At 42.1% G+C, this 21,020-nt stretch overlaps 1 protein-coding gene across 4 annotated transcripts in view; it reads right to left on the bottom strand.

Moving 5' to 3' along the window:
- Positions 1-2,311: 2,311 nt before the first annotated feature.
- The window catches only part of CASK (calcium/calmodulin dependent serine protein kinase), a 392,463-nt gene continuing 373,754 nt past the window's right edge, over positions 2,312-21,020 (bottom strand). For 2 of the 4 annotated variants that reach the window (XM_025372348.1, XM_025372351.1), the window contains 5 exons: positions 18,306-18,386; positions 18,119-18,199; positions 14,447-14,649; positions 7,368-7,451; positions 2,312-3,694 (listed from right to left, as the gene is read on the bottom strand). In XM_025372348.1, coding sequence (XP_025228133.1) covers positions 3,518-3,694; positions 7,368-7,451; positions 14,447-14,649; positions 18,119-18,199; positions 18,306-18,386 — 626 coding nt within the window. In that variant the 3' untranslated portion in view covers positions 2,312-3,517. The remainder of the gene's footprint in view (positions 3,695-7,367; positions 7,452-14,446; positions 14,650-18,118; positions 18,200-18,305; positions 18,387-21,020) is intronic. The other 2 variants (XM_025372349.1, XM_025372350.1) reach the window with 1 other exon arrangement.

Below are 21,020 nucleotides of genomic sequence, written 5' to 3'. Positions count from 1 at the left end.
TTAAAAAAAAAAAAAAAAAAAAAGGACATGACATCAGTGGGGGACAAAAGAGAGCTGGCTTTGGGTTGCCTTGTTTTTCAGGGGCAGTTTCCAGGGTGGGAATCTTCCTGGAGGGTGGTTCAATTGACTAAACTTTTTCAAGAAACAAACTTGAAGCCTTAATGAAGAGACAAATACAAGTGATTTAAAAACAAAAGAACTCTGCAGCGATGAGATCAAAGGCTGTAAAAAGATAATAGTAGCTGCAGCCCAGGCCTGCCTGGAGCACAGAGGAAGGCTTGGCCCACTGGCTGGCTCTAGCAGCCTAAGAAGGAATTGGATGGGGAACAGGAACACCTCCTGCATTTCTCCTGCAGTGGGGGACTTTGCGACATCTTCAGATATTCAGCCACCAATAGGATGGGCTGGGACGATGCCTTCTGAATGCAAATAGCAAGAAGTAGGTCAACCATTTCTTTTACTCTCTGAGCAAATATTTTAAATCATCTCACCTGACAAGAGATACATTTAATTGCATTTAAAAAGGCTACAATGTTATCTTGACACTGGGAAACTTCCAGATGAATTAAATTGAGTGACATTTCCCTTTTTAGCGTTAAAATGGGATATGCTGCATGTGCAAAGTAATTACTGTCTTGTGATTGGAAAATCAGGACATTTCATCTTTTTAACAAAGAATTCAACATATAAAAACACTCCCTTTCTTGCTGTGGGGAATGGAGTTGGGTGGGGGAGAGAACCTTCAAAATAGGGCTCTCCAGTACTTCAACTGACCACTAATAAGATTTAGTGCTCTAATCATTCGTTCTGGTCTTTAAAAGGAGCGGGGGAGGTTCTGCTGATGGAATGGAAGCAGTAAAGAAGCTTTTAGCAATTTTCTCTGATTGCTTAGTGGACAATTGTAAGGTAGCAGTAGCAGCAGCAGCAATGTACTGAAATTACTCTGAATTCAGAAATTTAAGTATATGCAGCTAGGTCATAAAGACACTGCTTTAGAGAAGCCATGTATTAGTGGAATGGAACAGATAACCTCTTTGAGAAGTCAATGAGTTCTGCATGCAGGGATTTCACCATCGGAATGATGGCAAGAATGATGCCTGCCTGGGTGCTTCTCAGAGGATGTATAAAGCCACTGAGGAAGAGTGCTACAGTGCCTGTGAATTCTGGGGCCACAGACATTTAAGTTGGCATTGCTTTTCTCCTCCTCTGCTTAATCCACCTTTATAAACATGGCAGATGGCTTAAGACAGGCATCGTCAGCATCTCTGGAGATGTGGGCTCAAAGGGCAAGTGGGGGCGTGGGGGTTTCCACTAGAGGGAGGGAAGTTTCTGTTTCCCTTGTGTTAGTTGTAGTTGTCTTTGTGCTTCACCAGAAAAGAGGTAGAGTGGGCACCTTCACACTAAGAGCCCAAACTGTGGTCAGTACCATACCAGGAATGACTGTCTGGCCGTGGCATCTATCAGATTTGAATCAGTCCTAACACAGCCCTAACTAACTCTTGGAAGGTTTCTCTCTCCATCTAGCGTGAGACCACTGTTGAGCTTGTCTCTGGTTTGGTGGCTTGGTCACCCCACTGTGGGGCCCAAACAGAAGTAGTTCACTCAATACCTTGTTAGTAAGTCGCAGACTCATCTGGTCACTGACAAAGAACAACATCAGAAAAAAAAAATCGTCATCATTTCATAATAGGCAGTGGGGGCGGAGGCGGGTAGGGTGCTGACAACGTAAAAGAAGTATACTAATTCCTTCTCTGTTTGGTCCTTTAAGAGGAGCTGTTCGGCTCAGAAAACACCCTGCACATCCTGCCAAGGCACAAAGTGACAAGGCCATCTAACCTACAAGAAGCAAAAAACGATGGTATGTTTTCAAGGATCACAGGTTAATATAAGTACTTCACACCCTCACACGCTAATGAAAACCATTCTACTGACCTCTGGCAAAGAGTCTGAGAACCCCAGCCCAAATCTCCTGTATTGGAAGAACGTGACTTCATGGAAGGGTTATGAGATGGTTAATGTCTCTAAAGCAACAAGGACAGATGATTCCCCTGTGCCAAGGGAAACAGCAAGAGGAAGAAGAGACCACAGGTGGCCTCCAGTACACCCGTGGCCCTTGGGCTCATGGCTCTGTGTGAGTCAGACGCGGTCCAGCTGTGCTCTGGCAGGCTCCTTTGTCGCCCTGCCAACTGATACTCACTCCTGGGCCTTCAAAGGTTCGATGAGCATCTAACAAATTATACAATTGAAAAGATTATCAGCTTGGAAGCCTGAACAAATCTATAATGAAATGAAGGACCCAAAGGCATTTTAATTATTGAACACATAAAAGGAAGTATATTTAAAAAAAATTGGTCAAACTGTCCTGTTATCATTTTAAAGGAATTTACAGGGCTGTTATAGATTATTCTTTTGGAATATTTCAGTTTATAGCAAATGCCTAAACTGGTTTCTTCATTGCACAGTATTTTCTCTTAAAATGGGTGCTTTAAAACAATTACATACAGATTAAAAATCCTCATTTCTTTGCTTAATTAAAACGTTAATACTCTTAGACAACACAGATCTGAAATGGTGAAACCAGCAATTCCCCCCCACCTTACAACAAATTAAATTGAGACAAAATTACAAACACATTTCACTACATGATTATTATTAATAAAAATCAGTTTCTTTTTTTTTTTTTTATAAAGTTGCCCAAAATGCAAGGGATGTGCATAGGTTTACAACTTAGTCATAATAGCATTTTATTCTTATTCCCCTGGGTGTGCCCCATGAACGGAATGTAGAATGTACTTTGCTGTAGATTACAGATTGTTTTGTCCAACACAGACACACCGACAGCATAAACGCTCGCGACTGTCCACATGCATTAAGAGTCAAGACCCAACTTCAAATCTCTAAAAGGTTTACAGGGTGCTTCAAAGAGACAGTATCACATTATCTGGATGTTACATAAAGGACTTAAAAAAAAAATACTATTCTAAAAAAAAAAAAAAAAAGAGAAAAAAGGCCTTTAAAAATTTATGACTGTTTTGTAATCACTACACTAATTATTTCAAATAAATAAAGGAAAGAAAGATATTCCAATCCATAAAATCAGACTCTAAAAAGAATGTAGTGTTCCACCCCCAGTCAAGGTAACAGAATCATTGTTTATTATTATTAAAATAGATTATAGAAAGCAGCATCTATTTTGTGCAGTTTTTAGGGGCCTTGGAAATAAAAAGCTATGATTTCCAAAAATATAACATTCCAAAGGATTGAATAATACATACATTTAAAGATACATTTTATTAAAGTTTAGGAGAACTGATTAAAAAAGATACTGTCTCTTTAAATTAGTGTGTAATTGTTTTTCTCCTCCTATCTATTCGGACATGACAATAATTATAAATGTAGGTCACACTACAACTAGGTAGTCTCTAGGGACCATGACCTGCTGACACAAGGCCGATAACAAAGAGGCTTTTCCACGTATGAGGTGCTCCCAGTTATGCTCAGATATCTGGGGAGAGGCCTAATAGACCCAGGAGACAGGGACCCACTGTGGGGCTGTGCACACGAGCTCAACAGCTTCCTCCAGATGTCTGATTGTCTCATCAATTTCATTGTTGATAATTGTGAGATCGAAGTAGTGTGCATATGTTCTCTGTAAGATGTCAGACTCCTTCTGCAGACGCTGAAGAGATTCATCCTAAATGGTGATGAGATGGAGGTAGGGGTGGGCATGAGAGGAGGAAAAGCAAACAGAAGAGAGAAATCAGTTGGATTCATTTTCTTTTCACATTTTTGTTCATCCCAGTGTCAGAAACAGTCAAGGCCAGACCCTGACATGCCGTATTCCAGCATGAGGCCAAGTCCGCTCCATGACAGAGGAGACAGTGATTGCTCAACATGCAACAGAGGGTCCATGACAAAGCAGACGAACCAGAGAAAACAGACACTCTTCAGGAAACACGCCACCCCCACTCAGGCCTAGCTATGCCTGTCCCCAGAGTCAGGCTTGGCAGGGCCATGCCAGGTGTGGGTTAGAGTGGCTATGGTGGCCCAAACAGGCCCACAGGAAGCCCCCCGCCCTAGCCTCAAGCCACTCTCCCAATTGGGAGAGGGAGGTGGTGGCAAGGCCCGAGCTCTTTGCCCCCCTCCCCTTGGTCCTCCACACTCACTGGAGCCAGGCCTCAGGGCCCAGCTGGGTTTGCACCAGCAAGTCCCTGCCCTTGGATGACAAATTAAGTTGTATTTTTTCCTCTTGTACTTAAAGGTGCCACCGTTCCAGGAATTCAATGACATATAATGGCCCTCACTCAATAGCAGCTGATGCCAGAGGCAAAAGCTCTTTGAGTGTTACAAATAATGGCTGGAATAAGGCTGTTTCCCCAACAAACAGCACCTGGCATCTGATGAATCCCCCCAAAGTGGTCTGCATTAGAAATGGCTGGACAAATGTCACTGTTCACAGGTCCTCGTATCTCTTATGAAAAAAAACAAAGGAAGAGAAGCTGCTGAACTCTAGAGAGGTTTGCTGCAACAAAGGATGTTCCCTAAGCTGCAGCTTGCCACAGATTTTAAGAACTCTCGCAAGAGGGATCCAACAGGAGGAGGGAGTTTAGGTCCCAGCTTTGTCACGCAAGTGTAGCTTCCGCTACAGAGTGGCAGTTCTTTCAAGACAGGGGTCTCTTAAGAGCCACCAGAAAGAAGTCTGCCTCTATATCTTCATGAGTCAAATTTGTCATGCTGAACTCCCAAAGGGCAAGTTCAACCTTGACACTAGGGAACTTTGTGAGTCAAATTAACCACCCCCTACCTGCCAAACACTAGGTGGGTGAGCTCTTGGGCTGAGTCTTAAATATACATAGAGATAATGAAATACCTCTTTATTTGATGAGTGGCTCTGTCTCCAGCTATAAACTTGTCTTGTGTGCCCTGTAATTGCTGTGCCCCAGCATTAGGCATAATGCCTTACACATAGTAAGTGCTTAATACATGCTGTCAAAAGAACAAGCACTTGTCTGACTAGTGCCAGTCATTATAGGGTTTTACACGTATTAAATCTAAAATCAAGAGACTGAGCAATTCTTCCCAGAAATGGGGGCCCCAGGTGACAGAGAAAGATCTCCAGAGAAAATAAAAGATGCAGTATCTTTTTTTTTTTTTTTTTTTTTTGAGACGGAGTCTGGCTCTGTTGCCCAGGCTGGAGTGCAGTGGCCGGATCTCAGCTCACTGCAAGCCCCGCCTCCCGGGTTCACGCCATTCTCCTGCCTCAGCCTCCCGAGTAGCTGGGAGTACAGGCGCCCGCCACCTCGCCCGGCTAATTTTTTTTGTATTTTAGTAGAGACGGGGTTTCACCGTGTTAGCCAGGATGGTCTCGATCTCCTGACCTCGTGATCCGCCTGTCTCGGCCTCCCAAAGTGCTGGGATTACAGGCTTGAGCCACCGCGCCCGGCCAAGATGCAGTATCTTCAAGGACCTAGGAGCTGTAGTGCCCAATACTGGCTTAGGGCCCCTCCCCTCCTCTTCTCTAAGGCCCCTCTGTTATTGGCAAGAGACCTTTCCTGGTGAGGCTGCTGGGAGGTCCAGGCAAGCCTCAGCTCTCTGGGTACAGCTCTCAAGAAAGGGGACTAGAAGTAAGATAAATAGACTTGCTTGATTCTGTCCTGGCCCTGCAGTGGGCATGCACAGACACCACAGCAGACGGGAACTCAATCTTTTCTCTCAGGGCGCTCTGAACCAAGAATGTCCTACCTGTTTTGTCCTCTTTTACAGGCATTTCAAAGCAGGACAGGGCATGCTTTGACTGAGAGTGTTAAGTACTACAGTGTAGCAAGACCCCAGTTAATCATCACCTTCTAGTTCTGCTTGCACTTAAAAAGCATAGTATTTTCACTGTGGCTTTACTTAATAACCAACACAATGCGAAAAAAAAAAAAAACAAAACAAAAAACCAAAAAACCCGCCATTTTAGCAAACGTGCATTCACCCAAAGACAGGAGTGCTTCCTACCAGGATGAAAAGGAACAATTCCTACAACATCACTGTCTGGCACACGGGATTCTATTTGAATATGTAGTCCTGAGCTTCAGAAACCACTAGCAGAGTTTATGACTTGCTCAGCAAGCTGGGCTGATGAAAATATTCAAGAAAATGTATGGCTGAAAGTATCACATTTTTAATGTGGGTCTCTTTACAGAAAAATAAAGCTCCCTCTTAAGAATCTTTTAAGATGAAGCTATATTTGTCAGTCTCTTCCTCGACAACAGCTTGTCTGTGTGCTTGACTCACACGTGAGCAGGGTTTAACTCAGTGAAAACAAAATGCCTTTATTCTAACAGCAAAAGCAAGGATTTGTGGGAACAAAGTGTCTACATTCTAAATCTATTAAAAGAAACAAGGCTGTATTTCACTACCTCCTAGCTGGTACTTACAGGCAATTTTCTGCACCATTTTGGCAGCTATGGAAAATTAGTAAAAGGGCAGGAAAACAGGCAAAACAAAAACAAAAGCAAAGATGATGATTCAAGAAAAATACATGGCAACTTAAGGATAAAAGCTAACCACAATGTGGAGTTTCAAACATGCTTGTGTATTAAAAAAGATGGGAAAGTAGAATTTTACAAAGGAATATACCTCTTGCAGATGAAATGACAAAAACGACGGAAAATATGAGTAACACAGGTAAATCAAAATCCTGAATCTTCCTTAAAGGTACACAAAGGGAAAATTTCCAAGCCTTGATTTAACTAGATTTTAAGCTTGGGTGAGTTTAGGTCAGTGTTGACTGAACAGAGTCGAATCCTCTGATGATTTCTAGAACCTGTGAAAGCAACTGTCTTCAGGATAACTTTGTATAAGAGTCTCCCCTTAACTAAGGAACCTACAGCAGATAGGCACTGCTACACTTAGCAGACACATGGTAACTACCCTTTGAATCTGCTCAGCAATGGAAAACCTTCTAAAAGTCGGCAGCCAACTCTCATGAGTACCACGTCTGTGGCAGTTTCTGACTTGAGCTGGCTTGACAGTGGACAGAGCTGATTTCTAGGTCTGGTAGTCTCCAGGGGCCTGGAGAGAAATTCCACAAAGGTTCCACTCCACGGGCCGCACAATCCGTAACTGGGTAGGGAGTAGGCTGGCAGCCCTGGAGGTTGTGAGACACCTGGGATGCCTTGGTCCTGGTGGGAGCGAGGGGGTTTGTCCTCAGATTTTAGAAGTCAACTTACTGATAAGGCTGTCCCATGTAGCATTCTACTCCACATCCCATTTCATCAGAGCAGCCTTGCTGCAAATGTAGGTTGACACGCTTCTGACTGTGCTGGGAACTAAGGCTTGATCCTTACGGCTTATTTGGGGAAAAACAGATTGATTCTTACCTCATTTAAACCTGGAGTAATAGTTGGTGCAGCAATGAAAACAACAAAAGGAGCAAACTCTGCAGTTCTCAGGACCTTCAGTGCCTGTGTTAAGAAAAAAAAAAAAGAAAAATCCCGACTTAAAAGAAGAAATAACTAATGTAACTTTCAAATGAGTCTATAAAAATTTTTATACAACTGAAAATTTCAAGCCCTTGGCTCAAATTTTTGGCAAGGTATTATTAAATTTACCAACTTTATACATAACTTATATTGCTTTTTTTCTAAAGGATGGACAATAGCCATCAGACAATAAAAGTTGGCAAACTGGACATTTTTCTTATGACTCATGAATCAATCTCTTTTTCTTCATAAAAGTTAACACTGATTATGTTGGTTAATGTCCATTTAAACCTGGCTATTAGTTGTAGCCTAAATTTTAATCCACAGGAAATGCATTTAAGGAGAGACTTGGACCTGCAGGCTGGTTTTGCCACTAATCTGGAGGCCACTCCCTCACATTTCAAATTTCAAATCGCTAGCCAAGGACTGCTAGCAAATCTGTCCACTGTAACTGTGCGTTGCTCTGCTGAAAAGCCCCCGGGACTCCTGGGGAAGGGGGAAGCTTGCCCAGGGCTGGAGTTAGGAGCCCTAGACTTTGTGTCTTAGTCCTGTCGCTAAAGACACTGTGTGGCTGTGGGCAATGTGTAGGCCCATGAGAAATCGCTGCATTCAAGAGAGAAGGGTCTCTGAGATTCCTTTCAGTTCCCTTCCAAGGCACTGAAAACCTCTAACTGCAAGCTACTAGTTTGGATAGATATACTGCAACGCTGCAATCAGACGCTGCGGGAGTTAATTCTGCTAAGGGATTACTGTTTCAGCTCCTCCCCAGGAGGATATGATTATCTTGGAGGTTACAAACTCCCTTCCAAGGAACAAAACCCAACACATACAGATACCCAATTCACAAGTGACTGACATGTGATTAATTCATATGCGCTGGGGTAAATATCTTGCTGTCATTTACACAAGAACTTAACTATCCTGCTCCCCACATATTTTGCTTTCTAAATGGTCTTTAAATTTGCTTGCTTCGTGCTATTCCTATTGCTCCATCTTTTGCCCGGCTTATTGTCATAGTAATCAGACTGGTTGCCCTGCCTCTGGTTTTGCTGCTTTCCAATCGACACTCTACCCTGCTACTGGAATGATCTTTCTGAAATTCAAAACCCATGGCTCTCCTGCTCAGAATTCAACAGTTCCCTCTTGGCCTCAGATAAAATGTATACTCCTCAGCATGAATGTCACCTCTCTCCCTCATAAACATGCCTGTGCTTAACCCCTTCAGCCTTTCTCTCTGCCCCTTTGCCTCCATGGGCCAGCCGTCCTGAACTACTTTCAGTTCCAGAAAGGGCCAGACTCTCTTCTGGCTTTCCGGCCTTTTGACTTACTACTCCCTCTGCCTGGACCTCCCATCCTCTCTTCCCCTTCCCCACTCGCCCTTTTGCTTGGCTGAGTAATCCTTCAGAACTCAGCACTGATGCTCTTTTCTCTGGGAAGTCCTTTGTGGGCTCTGAGACCCTCCCATGTGCTCCTGAAGTACCCATCACATGGGAAACCCAAGACCCCACGGACTAGCGGGTACCCTCCTTCAGGGCAGGGACTGTGTCTTCTTCAGCTGTCTCACTCATGGCCAATATGGTATCCAGCATAAACTGCCCTTATAAAAAAATTAAAATGTAAAAATAGTAGATATAATTTGCACAGAATTTATCTTGTCTTTTAAGGCAGGTTCATCTACAGAGCACTCTACTCTCTTGGCCGAAGGGACTCTCTTAGCCTCTTCGTGTATATAGGCATGTAAGAGACAAATTTGACATGAAAGCTTCTTTCTTTTTTTAGTGCAAGGTTGACTTTCACTAGGATTGATTATATTTCTGAATTTTAGTCACACAGCATTTTCTTGTGGGTTGAGGGAGACTGGTACATTATATTTATCCATCAAAGTTCTTTAATTCTTAAAGTCCTAGGCTCTGATTCCTCTGGTAAGAAAGCTCTTTAAGCTTGCATATATGTTAATTTTTGAAAGAGGTAACTGGCAATTTCTTTGCCAATCCTTTTATGACTGAAGATTTTAGCAAGGAACAAACATTATGATGAAGTCCATATATAGGTCAAGCAAGCTAACAGGGATCTTCACTTAGAAATATCCTTTATGTCAGTATTATCTTAGGCCTTTTTTCCTTCCTTCCTATACTCATAGATCAGGTGAATACAGGGTCAGGTGAGACAAGGTTTTCTCATCACCCCTACTCCTGGTCACACACATATACCCATCCCATAGCCTGCTTCTGGGCAACCGAGATGGGAAAGAACCCTATTTGCTTCTATCTCCAAAGCTACTCTGAGTTCTAGATGGAAGTCCACCCAGCCTGGATGCTGAACAGAACTCACGGATGAAGTAGAGAATGACACCCTGGGCATGAAATGGTTTTTTTCTCCACTCAGTGGCCCAGCCTGCCAGGTACCCAATCCTTCTCATGTTTTCCATTCCAGCTATCACATTACAACAGCAGAAAACAAACTGTTTGGAACATTAGTTTAGCTTTCTGCAGATTGCCCATCTCTGCACTGCATTCATGTCCTTGGTCTATATCCATAGACTGCACTTACTGCATAAAACCATCAATGGTGGCCATGTTCCTCACATTGCCAGATGCCTCTCATGTCTACGAATCAGGTTATATTCCTTGATTTCCTTTTTTTTGCCCTGGTTGTCAGGAAGTTCAGAGCCAAATTTAGTATTTATCACAGTAACTAAAGTAGCCCTGTGGTTAGCATATTTGCTCTCTCCTCCTTTTTGTGGCTTTTTCTATTCCTGTACTTTATTATTGTACTTTCAAAAATTCTAAGATGCCTCAAATTCTGATTGAGATTTTCCTGTCTAGTCAGCCTTGTATTTTCAGCAGACTCACCACACATTTCCTCACTTGTTCTTGAAGGTCTTTGTGCCATACTCTGCACTACTTATGGGTCTCAAGTGAGTGCCACTTTTGGTGCTGTGGCAGCCTGACTGAGGTTCAGAGTTACTTCAGGGACAGGAAATGGAATTGCTCACAAGGATTCCCCTCTCCCAGGCAGTTAACAGGTGACTTAAAGATGAACTCTAAGCCCTCTTCCTTTCTGACTCAGGATGAGGCACAAATTTTTTAATGTTCATGGGCAAATATTTCTCTCTGAATCTCTCTGGGATTCGGAGAGAGAGACAGGGACAGAGAGACAGAGACAGAGAGGGAAAGAGAGGAAGAGAGAGAAGGAGGGAGAGAGAGAGAGAGAGAGACAGAGAGAGAGTATGAGTGTGTGTGTGTGAAAGAGAGAGAGAGAGAGGAGAAACAGGGACAGATATGGACAGGGAGAGAAAGAGCATGCTCTAGAAGGATCACTGAAAGCATGCTAGATTCAGATAGTCAAAATAACATTAATATTTGTGGAGATAAATTGATTCTATGGCTTGGCTATGGCCAATAATTAATCTCAGGTTATTATCTTCAAGGAATAGAAACTCATTTGACCCAAGAGTATAAGATGCAGATATCTATTCTGGTTTGCAAGCTTAAAAGGCACATAGGGGCACGCATCTGAGTCATTTGGTACAAAAATCTAAGGGTTTAGGAAGAGTGCAGTGACCCCGGAACCCATCTCAAGAGAGCTAACTGATTTCACAAAATAGTCTCTGGTTCAGAACCTGGCTCTTGTTTTAAAGTATGGATTCCTAACAAGACTGTACGCTACCTCTTGATGATGACCTCTTCCTCTGTGGGCAAAAGCAAAACTACAAATATTCTGCTATTATTAACTTTTTCATGCTACAAATGGATACATCAGAATAAAGTTAAAATCTAAAACCATCACATTAAGCTCTGATTACACAATGGGGCTATGACAGTTTCAGCTTTAGAGGCACAGATTATTTTCTGAGCCATAGCTTTATTTTCATGAGAAATAAATTCTGCAGTTTTTCTTAGGTTTGACTGAATTACAGATTTTTCTGAACATTAAAGAAGAAAAGGAGGCTTTAAATTGTACTACTATGGATAAGGTGAACCATCTTAAGGATTCCCAGGGTTACCTCTTCTAGGGTAGTACAGTGAAAGGAAGTGGGGATTTATTGTAAAAGAATAAAAATTTAAAAATCAACATAGTTCAACTTCACACCTCACTTTCAATTGACTGTAAAGCCTTAATCGAGTCACAAGTATGTTAAGCCTTGGTTTCTCCATCTACAAAAGTAGATACTGATCTCCAGCTCATAGGGTTACAAGGATAAGGTAAGGAGTCATAATGCCTGGCGAAATATATAGCACTTTAAGAACATAATCTATTACTATTTCATGAGAAGCCAGGTTATTAATTTCTTTCTAGTTTAATGTCTTTACCATCATCCTCTAGCTTTAAAGTTGGACCACAACATCTTATCATATAGTGTTATTAGACGTGCTCAATTGGGCCTCAGTTGTCTGAAATAAGATGGCATACAGTATTAGACCGGCACTAAAAGAGTTGGACACGTGTTAGGTGGTTTTCCTATGGTCCACATGTAGTTTGGCAGAAGTGAGAGGATTTAAAAAAATGCCACAAGCCCCTTCTGTTATGGACAGTTTTGGATGTACAATGAGGAAGGAATTTCATCCTCACCATCTTGTCTTCTGAATTGTATTCTTAGCTCCTGACCCTCTGCTTGGCATATAAGTGCTTAATACAAGTTTGTTGGATTGAACTGTCTGTGAGATACAGTAGAGGGGTCATCTAAGAAGCTGGAGTGGGAAAGGGGGGTGGAGAAAAATGTCCTAAGGAGAGAGCCTCCCTGGAGCAATGAGGCTCTGCCTGAAAGCAAGTTGTTCATGGTCACAGGCATCCTGAAGGCAGGATGAAGACCTTGCCCAGCCGAGGAGAGACTGGGCTGAGGGCAGAGAAGCCCAAGAGTGAAGCCCAGGCGGCGCAGATTGCGGGCATCCTCAGCTGTACTGTGGTATGCAGCGGTCATTGTGAGACCAAGACTGGCATGAGGCTGGCCTGGGCAGCAGGGCCTGGGACGAGTGTAGTCAACCAGACCAACGGGAGGGGCAGGACCTGGGCAATCCCTATCCCCAGGGCCGCTGGCCCAAAGAGGCTCAGGCAGCCAGGATGCCTATGGCCGGCCCTCGGGGCTAAGTGGATCTGAGAGATCACAGTTCTGAGATGCAGGGACCCAGGAAGCAGGAGAGAAGAGTGCAGGTGAGCTCATCCAGCACTCAGGGGAGCAGAGGAGAGTGCCCAGCCGGGGTGAGGAGGTGCTTTGGGGCCAAGTGCAATGGGTAAAAGTAACTGCTGTGGGTGTCCTGAGGAGGCTGAGAGAAGTGTCTCCCACTCAGCAGTGCAGAGCAATGCATGGCTGTGCAAGGGCAAGGAGACAGGGAGAGCTGGACGCTACGGGTGGAGCAGCAGCAGCAGTGGCAGCAGCAGCAGTGGCGGTGGCGGCGGCAGCAGCGGAGGCAGGTAAGGCAGAAAGCCCTCGAAAGTGGACTTAGGTAATGCAGAGGGAGTCTGAGGAGCCCTGCAGCCAGCATACTGCTAGAGACATTACTACCAGCAGAAAACGACGTTCAGGTGAAGACCAGTGTGGAACCCAAGGAGAGGATGTCGAAGACCAGGACCAGGATTGAGACTTTGCCTCTAGCCACCCCTGGCCAGAAGATTTTTCCAATCCCTAGTAAGGAGGGATTAGCAGTTAAACAAAAATCAATCTGTGGTACACATCATATATTTAGTTCTATATAGGTCCAAGTTAATTGTTAAGTAAATGGCAGTGTTCACCCTACTGCTGCTTTCCTCCCTAGCCCCTTAAACAGATCCTTTTGTGGTTTCCAAAGTTCCAAGTTCAAGAACGCCATCAGGTATTGTAAACGGAAATGGGTGAACCCACTGGCCACAAATTAGGATCCTGGAGCCCAGAAACTGAGCTGTGAGGTCCCACGTCACACAGACTCTGGCTATACAGGTTCTGTCCTTGCTTTAGGGATGATTAGGGGACCAAGTCTCATACAGTGGTCCTTGAACAGGGATTCGTCCTGCCTAGGATAGCCAGGTAAGCCTCCTGATGAAACACAGCCTGCTTGAGGGAAGCTGGTCTACTATTTCAGCAGGTAGCATACTGGTTCTATTTCTAAGTGTTAAAAGAGATTTGGTACAGGTCAGTCCGAGAAATGGCAACTCGGAGTCACATGGGCACCCACAAGCCTCTCCTGTAACCCACCTTGATGTCTACAACTCCCAAATCCTTCCTACTGTGCTTTACCTCCCATGTCTACTTGGTTTGAACTCAGAGATGAAAAAACAGCTTGTCAGCATTTTTGATGTAAAGCCTTCAGCTTTCTCTTTTCCAAGTTTAATAATTCCTATTGCAAGACATATCTAGAAACCATTTCGTCATCTCTGTGTCTGGCTCTCTTTTGAGTCCTCTTCCAAGTCTTTATCCCTCTCCTACCTTTCGCTCAGGGTCAGGCATTGTGCTCAGGTAAGGAAATGGCAGAGGCTGAGAGACACCATGGGTTTCCATCCCTGCTGTCTTTGACATCTGGGCTCACTCATGCTTGCTTTCATAAAGCTAGTGCTGTGTTTTAGACCCAGGCCCCAGGATCAGTTTCTCACTGGAGATGAACATAATGTGCTGGCAGAGGCTCTGATGGTCCAGCATGAGCTGTACCCAGAGAGGGAAGGTGGCTGTTGTGATAACAAAGTGCCAGAGCCTCATCCTGAGGTCAGATGATTGTAGGATTTCTGGCAGGCGTAGACCCAATCAGGAACCTTATTGAGCTTCTGCATATAATAAACCTCTTAAGAGAATAATGTCTGCTTCTTAAATACCTGGTGTGTGCACTGAGTCCAACGATTAGTCAGCTGGCATTCTAGACTGTGAACCCCCAATGCCTCCATTATTGACACTTTTCCGTAGTTTATGAAATTATGTGACCTGTGACTTTCTGATGGTATTTTTGATTTCAGAATCTGTGCTTATTGGCATGCAGGCAGGATGTCAGACATTCGGGGAGGCTGGGCATTACCTGAGGCTCCACGTCCAGTATTGCAATCAGCCCCTGCTCGTGGATCTTCCGGATGGTCTCCAGTTTTGTCCCATACATTGCATCCTCGTGGCTGCCGTACTCCAAGTACTCGTTATTAGAGATGTCTTGCATCATTTGGTCATGAGATACAAAGTAATAATTCTTTCCATTTTCTTCATCTTTCTTTGGAGGTCTGGTTGTGTCTGCAAAGCCGCATGGCACAAGAGGTTTAAAAGGCGGAGCTGATGAGCTTACTACGCTCCCAACAGATTTACTCAAACCCAGTCTCTTCCTAAAAGCTGTGGATTCTTTAGCATATATCTCATATCCCCTGTTCTCACCCCCAGTGGCTTTGCAGAACTAAATTCTAGAAACCATATTTATCTGTGTACATCACACCACAGTAGCCAGTCAGTTGTCTGGTTTGGTGAATCTTTCAGTGTTCAGGTGAGATGTATTTTATCCCTTCATGAATCACCACAGGAGGAAGACATGAAATGGCCCAAGATGAATATAACTCACTGTGTGCCTTACTGCAGTTGAGTCTTGTGTAGAAGGAAAACAGGAGAATAAAAAAATGGAAAACCGCATATGGTTAAATTTAAATAAGCCAAAATTAAATAAAATTCAAATTTTAGTTTCTCAGTCTCACTAGCGGCATTTCAAGGATTCAATAACCACGTGTGGTTAATGGCCACTGTACTGGACTGTGCAGACATCAAGTACTGTCATTGTCACAGAAAGTTCTATAGAAAAGTGATGGTCTATAACATCTTGCAAAAGGAGAATGTTAGGATACAGCAAAAGGCACATTACACTGAAAACACAATGACTGTGGCCAGACATAGCCATAATTTTTATGGAAGACGTCAATCAGGAGGTGACAAACTGGCTTATGGGCCAAATATGGCCTACTGTCTTTTATTTATTTATTTTTACTTTGGAGACAGAGTCCCACTCTGTAGCCCAGGCTGGAGTACAGTGGCGCGATCTCAGCTCACTGCAACTTCCGCCTCTTGGGTTCAAGAGATTCTTGTGCCCTCAGCCTCCTGAGTAGCTGGGATTATAGGCATGTACCACTATGCCCAGCTATTTTTTGTATTTTCAATAGAGATGGGGTTTCACCATGTTGGCCAGACTGGTCTCAAACTCCTGACCTCAGGTGATCTGCCTGCCTCAGTCTCCCAAAGTGCTGGGATTACAGGTGTGAGCCACTGCACCCGGCCACCTACTGTCTGTTTTTGTAAACAAAGTTTTATTGGAACACAGCCATGTGCTTTTGTTTACATATTGTCTATGGTTGTTTTCATGAGATAACAGCAGAGCTAAGTGCTTGTGACAGACTGTATGGCCTTAAAGCCTCAAATGTGCACTATTTGGTCCTTTACAGAAAAGGTTTGCCCACCCCTCACCTGAGTGAGTGTAACTGAAGTATACGCCAATAAGCTCTAGTTCTGTGGATACTAATAGGACCAGTATCCTGCAAAACACACTTTAGGAAATGTTTTTCTAGATGAGCTAGGGACACTGGTTTTAATATTCTCTCTCTCTCTCCCTACCCCCCTTTCTCTTCTCCCTTCCTTCCCCTTTTTTCCCTCTCTCTCCCAATTTCCTCGCTTCCTTCTTTCCTTGAGAAATAACAAATTTATGCTACTCTCTCCTGTGTCCATGAGCCTAAACTAATGGGGAATTCCCCCTTTCCTGCTAGCCTGTTAGAACATCAAGTGCTTGTGGTCATCAAAATGTGGACATTTTAAGAGAAGACCTTTCTCTTAAAAGCTGAAGAACCGGCATTACTATTTATTTATTGAGACAGGGTCTCGCTCTGCTGCCCAGGTTGGAGTGCAGTGGCAAGATCTCAGTTCACTGCAACTTCCATCTCCCGGGTTCAAGTGATTCTCATGCCTGAGCCACGCTAGTAGCTGGGACTACAGGTGCATGCCACCATGCCTGGCTAACTTTTGTATTTTTAGTAGAGATACGGTTTCACCACGTTGGCCAGGCTGGTCTCAAACTCCTGGCCTCATGTGATCCACCCATCTCGGCCTCCCAAAGTGCTGGGATTATAGGCGTGCGCCACCGCGCCCGGCAAATAACTGACATAACATATTGATGTTGTACTATCTTTAGTCGTCTTAGTAGTTAGATACATGTTACATACACATACGGGGTCAAATATTTCAAAGACTAGTCATGATTGATGTCATCAAAGGTAAGTTTTAAAACCAAACTAGTTAACTGGCCATTTAATAACATGGAAGTTCAATTGTTACGTGGTTAAGAAGAAGCTAAATGTTAGGTAAGCTTGCTGTACTCATGATCTAGACATAAGGAGAATTAAAAGAACACTTCAAAGTGTTTTACTAGAAAACCCCAGTAGTGCCAAATGAGGCACTATTGGATAAATTTCTTGTGTAAATCAGACAGGGTTTTGGGATGAAGGTTGTCTCATGAAGCCTCCTGGCTCTCTGAGGTGTACAGATAACTGTAAGTGGCGGTGACATTGCTTCAGGAAGGCATGTGAAGGCCCTATAGAATGGAGCCAATCTTCACATTTTCTCCTGTTGCTCTTAAAAAATCATTCTCCTTTAGCTCTTCCAACCCTGAACTGCTAGAAAGCTTCTGGGATGAAAATTTTATTTTATTTCATTTTTTTGAGACGGAGTTTCACTCTTGTTGCCTAGGCTGGAGTGCAATGGTGCGATCTTGGCTCATCACAACCTCCACCTCTGGTTTAAGCGACTCTCCTGCCTCAGCCTCCTGAGTAGCTGGGATTACAGGCATGCACCACCATGCCTAGCTAATTTTGTATTTTTAGTAGAGACGGGGTTTTTCCATGTTGGTCAGGCTGGTCTCAAACTCCCGACCTCAGGTGATTTGCCCACCTCAGCCTCCCAAAGTGCTGGGATTACAGGCATGAGCCACCGTGCCTTGCCTAAAATTTTAAACTTTAGAATAATGATGATAATAATGAAACGATAGTGGTAGATAGCTTCTACTCATCCATCATCTGCTAAGCGCTTCATACACATGATCTCAAATCCCCTCTGCAATCCTGGAATTACTTCATTTTACAATTGAGAAAATGAAGAGGGCAAGAGGTTAAGAATAAGATACAGAAAATAAAGGAGAATTAAAAATCTTACAGATTTGAAAATCTTTACGGAAACAACTGTTAGCATATTGATTGGGTTTAAAAAGTGATAAGAAATCAACAATTTAAATATTAATTAAGGGAAAAATTGTCATATCAGAAACTTTACAACTATGAAAACTTATTTTTCCGAAGAATAATTTGTCTAGGTAATGCGTATGACATGTTGTTAGAAAAATTGTTACAAACAGAATGGATGAACCTAAATTTATTTAAAACACACACACACACACACACACACACACACTCTATACACATATCTGTACTAAGACAAGCCTAGAAGGGTATACAGCAGAGAAGCCTAGAAGGGTATACAACAAAATATTTATAGCATTTATTATAGGGAAAGAGGGGTTGGGATTATTGTTAACTCATTTTCCTCCTTGTTCTTTTTTGGATTTTACGAATTTCCTACAATGAACAGTTATACCTCATGTAATCAGAAAAAAATACACACATTATAGAGTTAAAAAAGTGATAGGAAAAATATAATGAAAAGAGATTGAGACATTGCTTACGTGGAATAGGGTACGCAAACCGGTCTGGGTGCTTTGTGATGAGAGTGTTTTTTATGTGTCTTCTCCCAACACCATGTGCGCCTATGTCATTTAGGAAAAAAGAATGTTAAAATTGACAACTCTTAATAATGTTCACAAAATGTTTTGAAAGAGAGAATAAGCAACCCACTTATACAATCAAACTTACCTAACAAGACTAGTGTTTTCCTTTTGAATGCTGGCAGTTTTACTACTTCTTCATATGTGACAAGATCTAATTGATCAAACACTAAAACGCAAAGATTTAGAAGAAAGGTGAATTTGTGGAATGACTATTTCATGTACATAAATTATAATTTTACTGCAAAACTACAGTTATATTAAAACCATGTCTTAAAAATATGAATCTAACTTATGATATATGGCTTATATGTAATTTAAGTCATATAGCATCTAGGGAGAAATTTTCATTTTTAAGCCCATGAAAATGCACTTTAGAATTAGGGGCATCCAAAGATGCTGAACACATGCATTAAAATGTCCAAATCTAAAAGATGTTACATATCTTTTCATGCAGTATGCAACAAATTATATGAATTCATTCGAAACCACATGCTGTTCATATTTTTCCAATTCTAAGAAGTCAGTAATACTAAAAAGAAAAAGTCTACAGACAGTGACCAACATGAATATAGCATGAATGCAACTAAAGTTAACCAGGAGAGGGGCCAGCTAGAACATTTCTAAAGATGGATGAGAAATGCATGGGCAGCTGGTCTTTAACTTCATGGTTCTTTCTTTCAACAGAGTTGATGAAGGTGGCATGCTAGATTCTAAGGCAAGTTCTGTAACTATTTCATAAGCTTATCAATGAGCATCTCACAAGCTTTCCTGTAACCCAGATATCCATTCAATGGAGAGTCTTGAATATGTAAGGAGAGTTACATGCTTTCCTGGGCCTGAAAACTTGTCGACCATTACATGGGCAGTCTGCGTGTGGTGGATCAGGATGGAAAGAATCATGAAGCAGAGTCTGAGCTCCGAAACCTTTGCAAAAGTGGAGTTCTCTAATCACTACAGACTGAGGAGAAATATTTTAACAAATATTTTCTGAAACCTGCCTCTTAACACTATCATAAAAGCAATTTCAAGCAATGTACGAAACTTTCCTGAGCAGATGCCCATTCCTGTTGAAATTCAACGTGGTCCAATTCTCACACACATTTGGAAATTCTCACAAAGGGCTAAAATTGTATGTCTGTGTTTCCTGTAATTTTTGTATGGTCATACCCAAATGCTGTCAGTTACATACTGACATTTCTTTTTTTAAAGAATATGGAATAAACCCTGGATTTTAGAGGGGTTAAAATAAATTCAGTAAAATCGATTCAATGATGTAATAAAGGAATTTGGGCTGCTTTATTTATTTATTTATTTTTGAGATGGACTCTCGCTCTGCCACCCAGGCTGGAGTGCAGTGGTGCGATCTCGGCTTACTGCAACCTCTGCCTCCCAGGTTCAAGCGATTCTCCTGCCTCAGCTTCCCGGGTTACAGGCACCCGCCATTATGCCCAGCCAATTTTTGTATTTTTGTAGAGACGGGGTTTCACCATGTTGGCCAGGCTGGTCTTGAACTCCTGACCTCAGGTGATTCGCTGGTCTTGGCCTCCCGAAGTGTTGGGATTACAGGTGTGAACCATCGCACCCGGCCGAAATCTGCGCTACTTTAGCCAATCATTCATTAAGAGAACCTTCTACTCCTTAAAACAATATGGCCAAATGATTGTGAATATCACCTGAATTCTTAACATTAGTGATTTGCCCAATCACTTAAAATGCAAAACAAGATACTTGGGAATAGAATAGATCAGAAACAAACAAACAAAAAGCACCATTATCACAATATATAAAGAAATACAATATATTAAAATAGAGGTTAGTGTATATTAATGGGTATTTGCGCATTTGTTTTCTTTCGATAACTTGATTTATAAAGGTTGATTGAAAGTCTTTAAAGCATATCCTCTAGCAATAGCTAAAAAGCCAGAAATGTTTTCTGTGTTCAGAATGGCAGACTCACAAAATTAAAATGAACATGAGGCCCTCTGTGGTAGGGCTAGTTAGTTATACTGCAGTAGTAATGGAGTGATGAGAGTTGCAAAAATAAAAGCAGGAGTGCTGATGGCATTATTTTTTAGACCTATTGCCCTCTGAGTGATATTTCCATCAAGAAAAAGTATGCTTACGAAAGAAGTGCATTGACAAGCAGATATGTTTTAATATATTTTAATAAAAATAAGCAAGCATCTCACGAAAGAGCAAGATGATGATGACGACACAAGCTTTCTCAATGGTATATACACACACCTATCCCTCTATAGAGCCCTAACTCTAATCCCACCAAATTAAGACTTGTCATTTTTTAAAAAAAACACATAAGAATGAGTTAGATGTCAACAATCAAAACCACAAACAGGTATGTTATGAAAATGAAATGAAACAGATATGTTAAACATCAATATCTTAACCATAAAGGAGCAGCATGAAGAGGTTACTCTGGTCTAAATGAAATTGCCACATGGTCATAGGGTTGAGAAACAATAAAAAAAGGGTATTTTAAAATAAGAGATACAAAGAATATTAGGAAAGCACTTAAAGAATGAACTTTTAAAGGTTTTAAGTTGCTTGCTGATTAAAAAAAAGGACTTAAAAGAAAATCATCAAAAACACAGAGGCATAGTCATTCAACAGGTTACTTACATGCACAGAGGCCATTGGGAGTGAGACAGCATGAAAAATGTACAGGGGTCATTGAAATATGGCTTTTCATATATTAGTAAAATAAAAGTATAATATGTACAAAATAAACTTTATCATGCAATATTCTAAACACAAGGCAAATAAATCACATTAAGAAACAAAC

The sequence above is a fragment of the Theropithecus gelada genome, chromosome X (genome assembly GCF_003255815.1).
Source record: "Theropithecus gelada isolate Dixy chromosome X, Tgel_1.0, whole genome shotgun sequence".
Classification (NCBI taxonomy): domain Eukaryota; kingdom Metazoa; phylum Chordata; class Mammalia; order Primates; family Cercopithecidae; genus Theropithecus; species Theropithecus gelada.
This window is presented reverse-complemented; position numbering and strand designations above follow the sequence as displayed.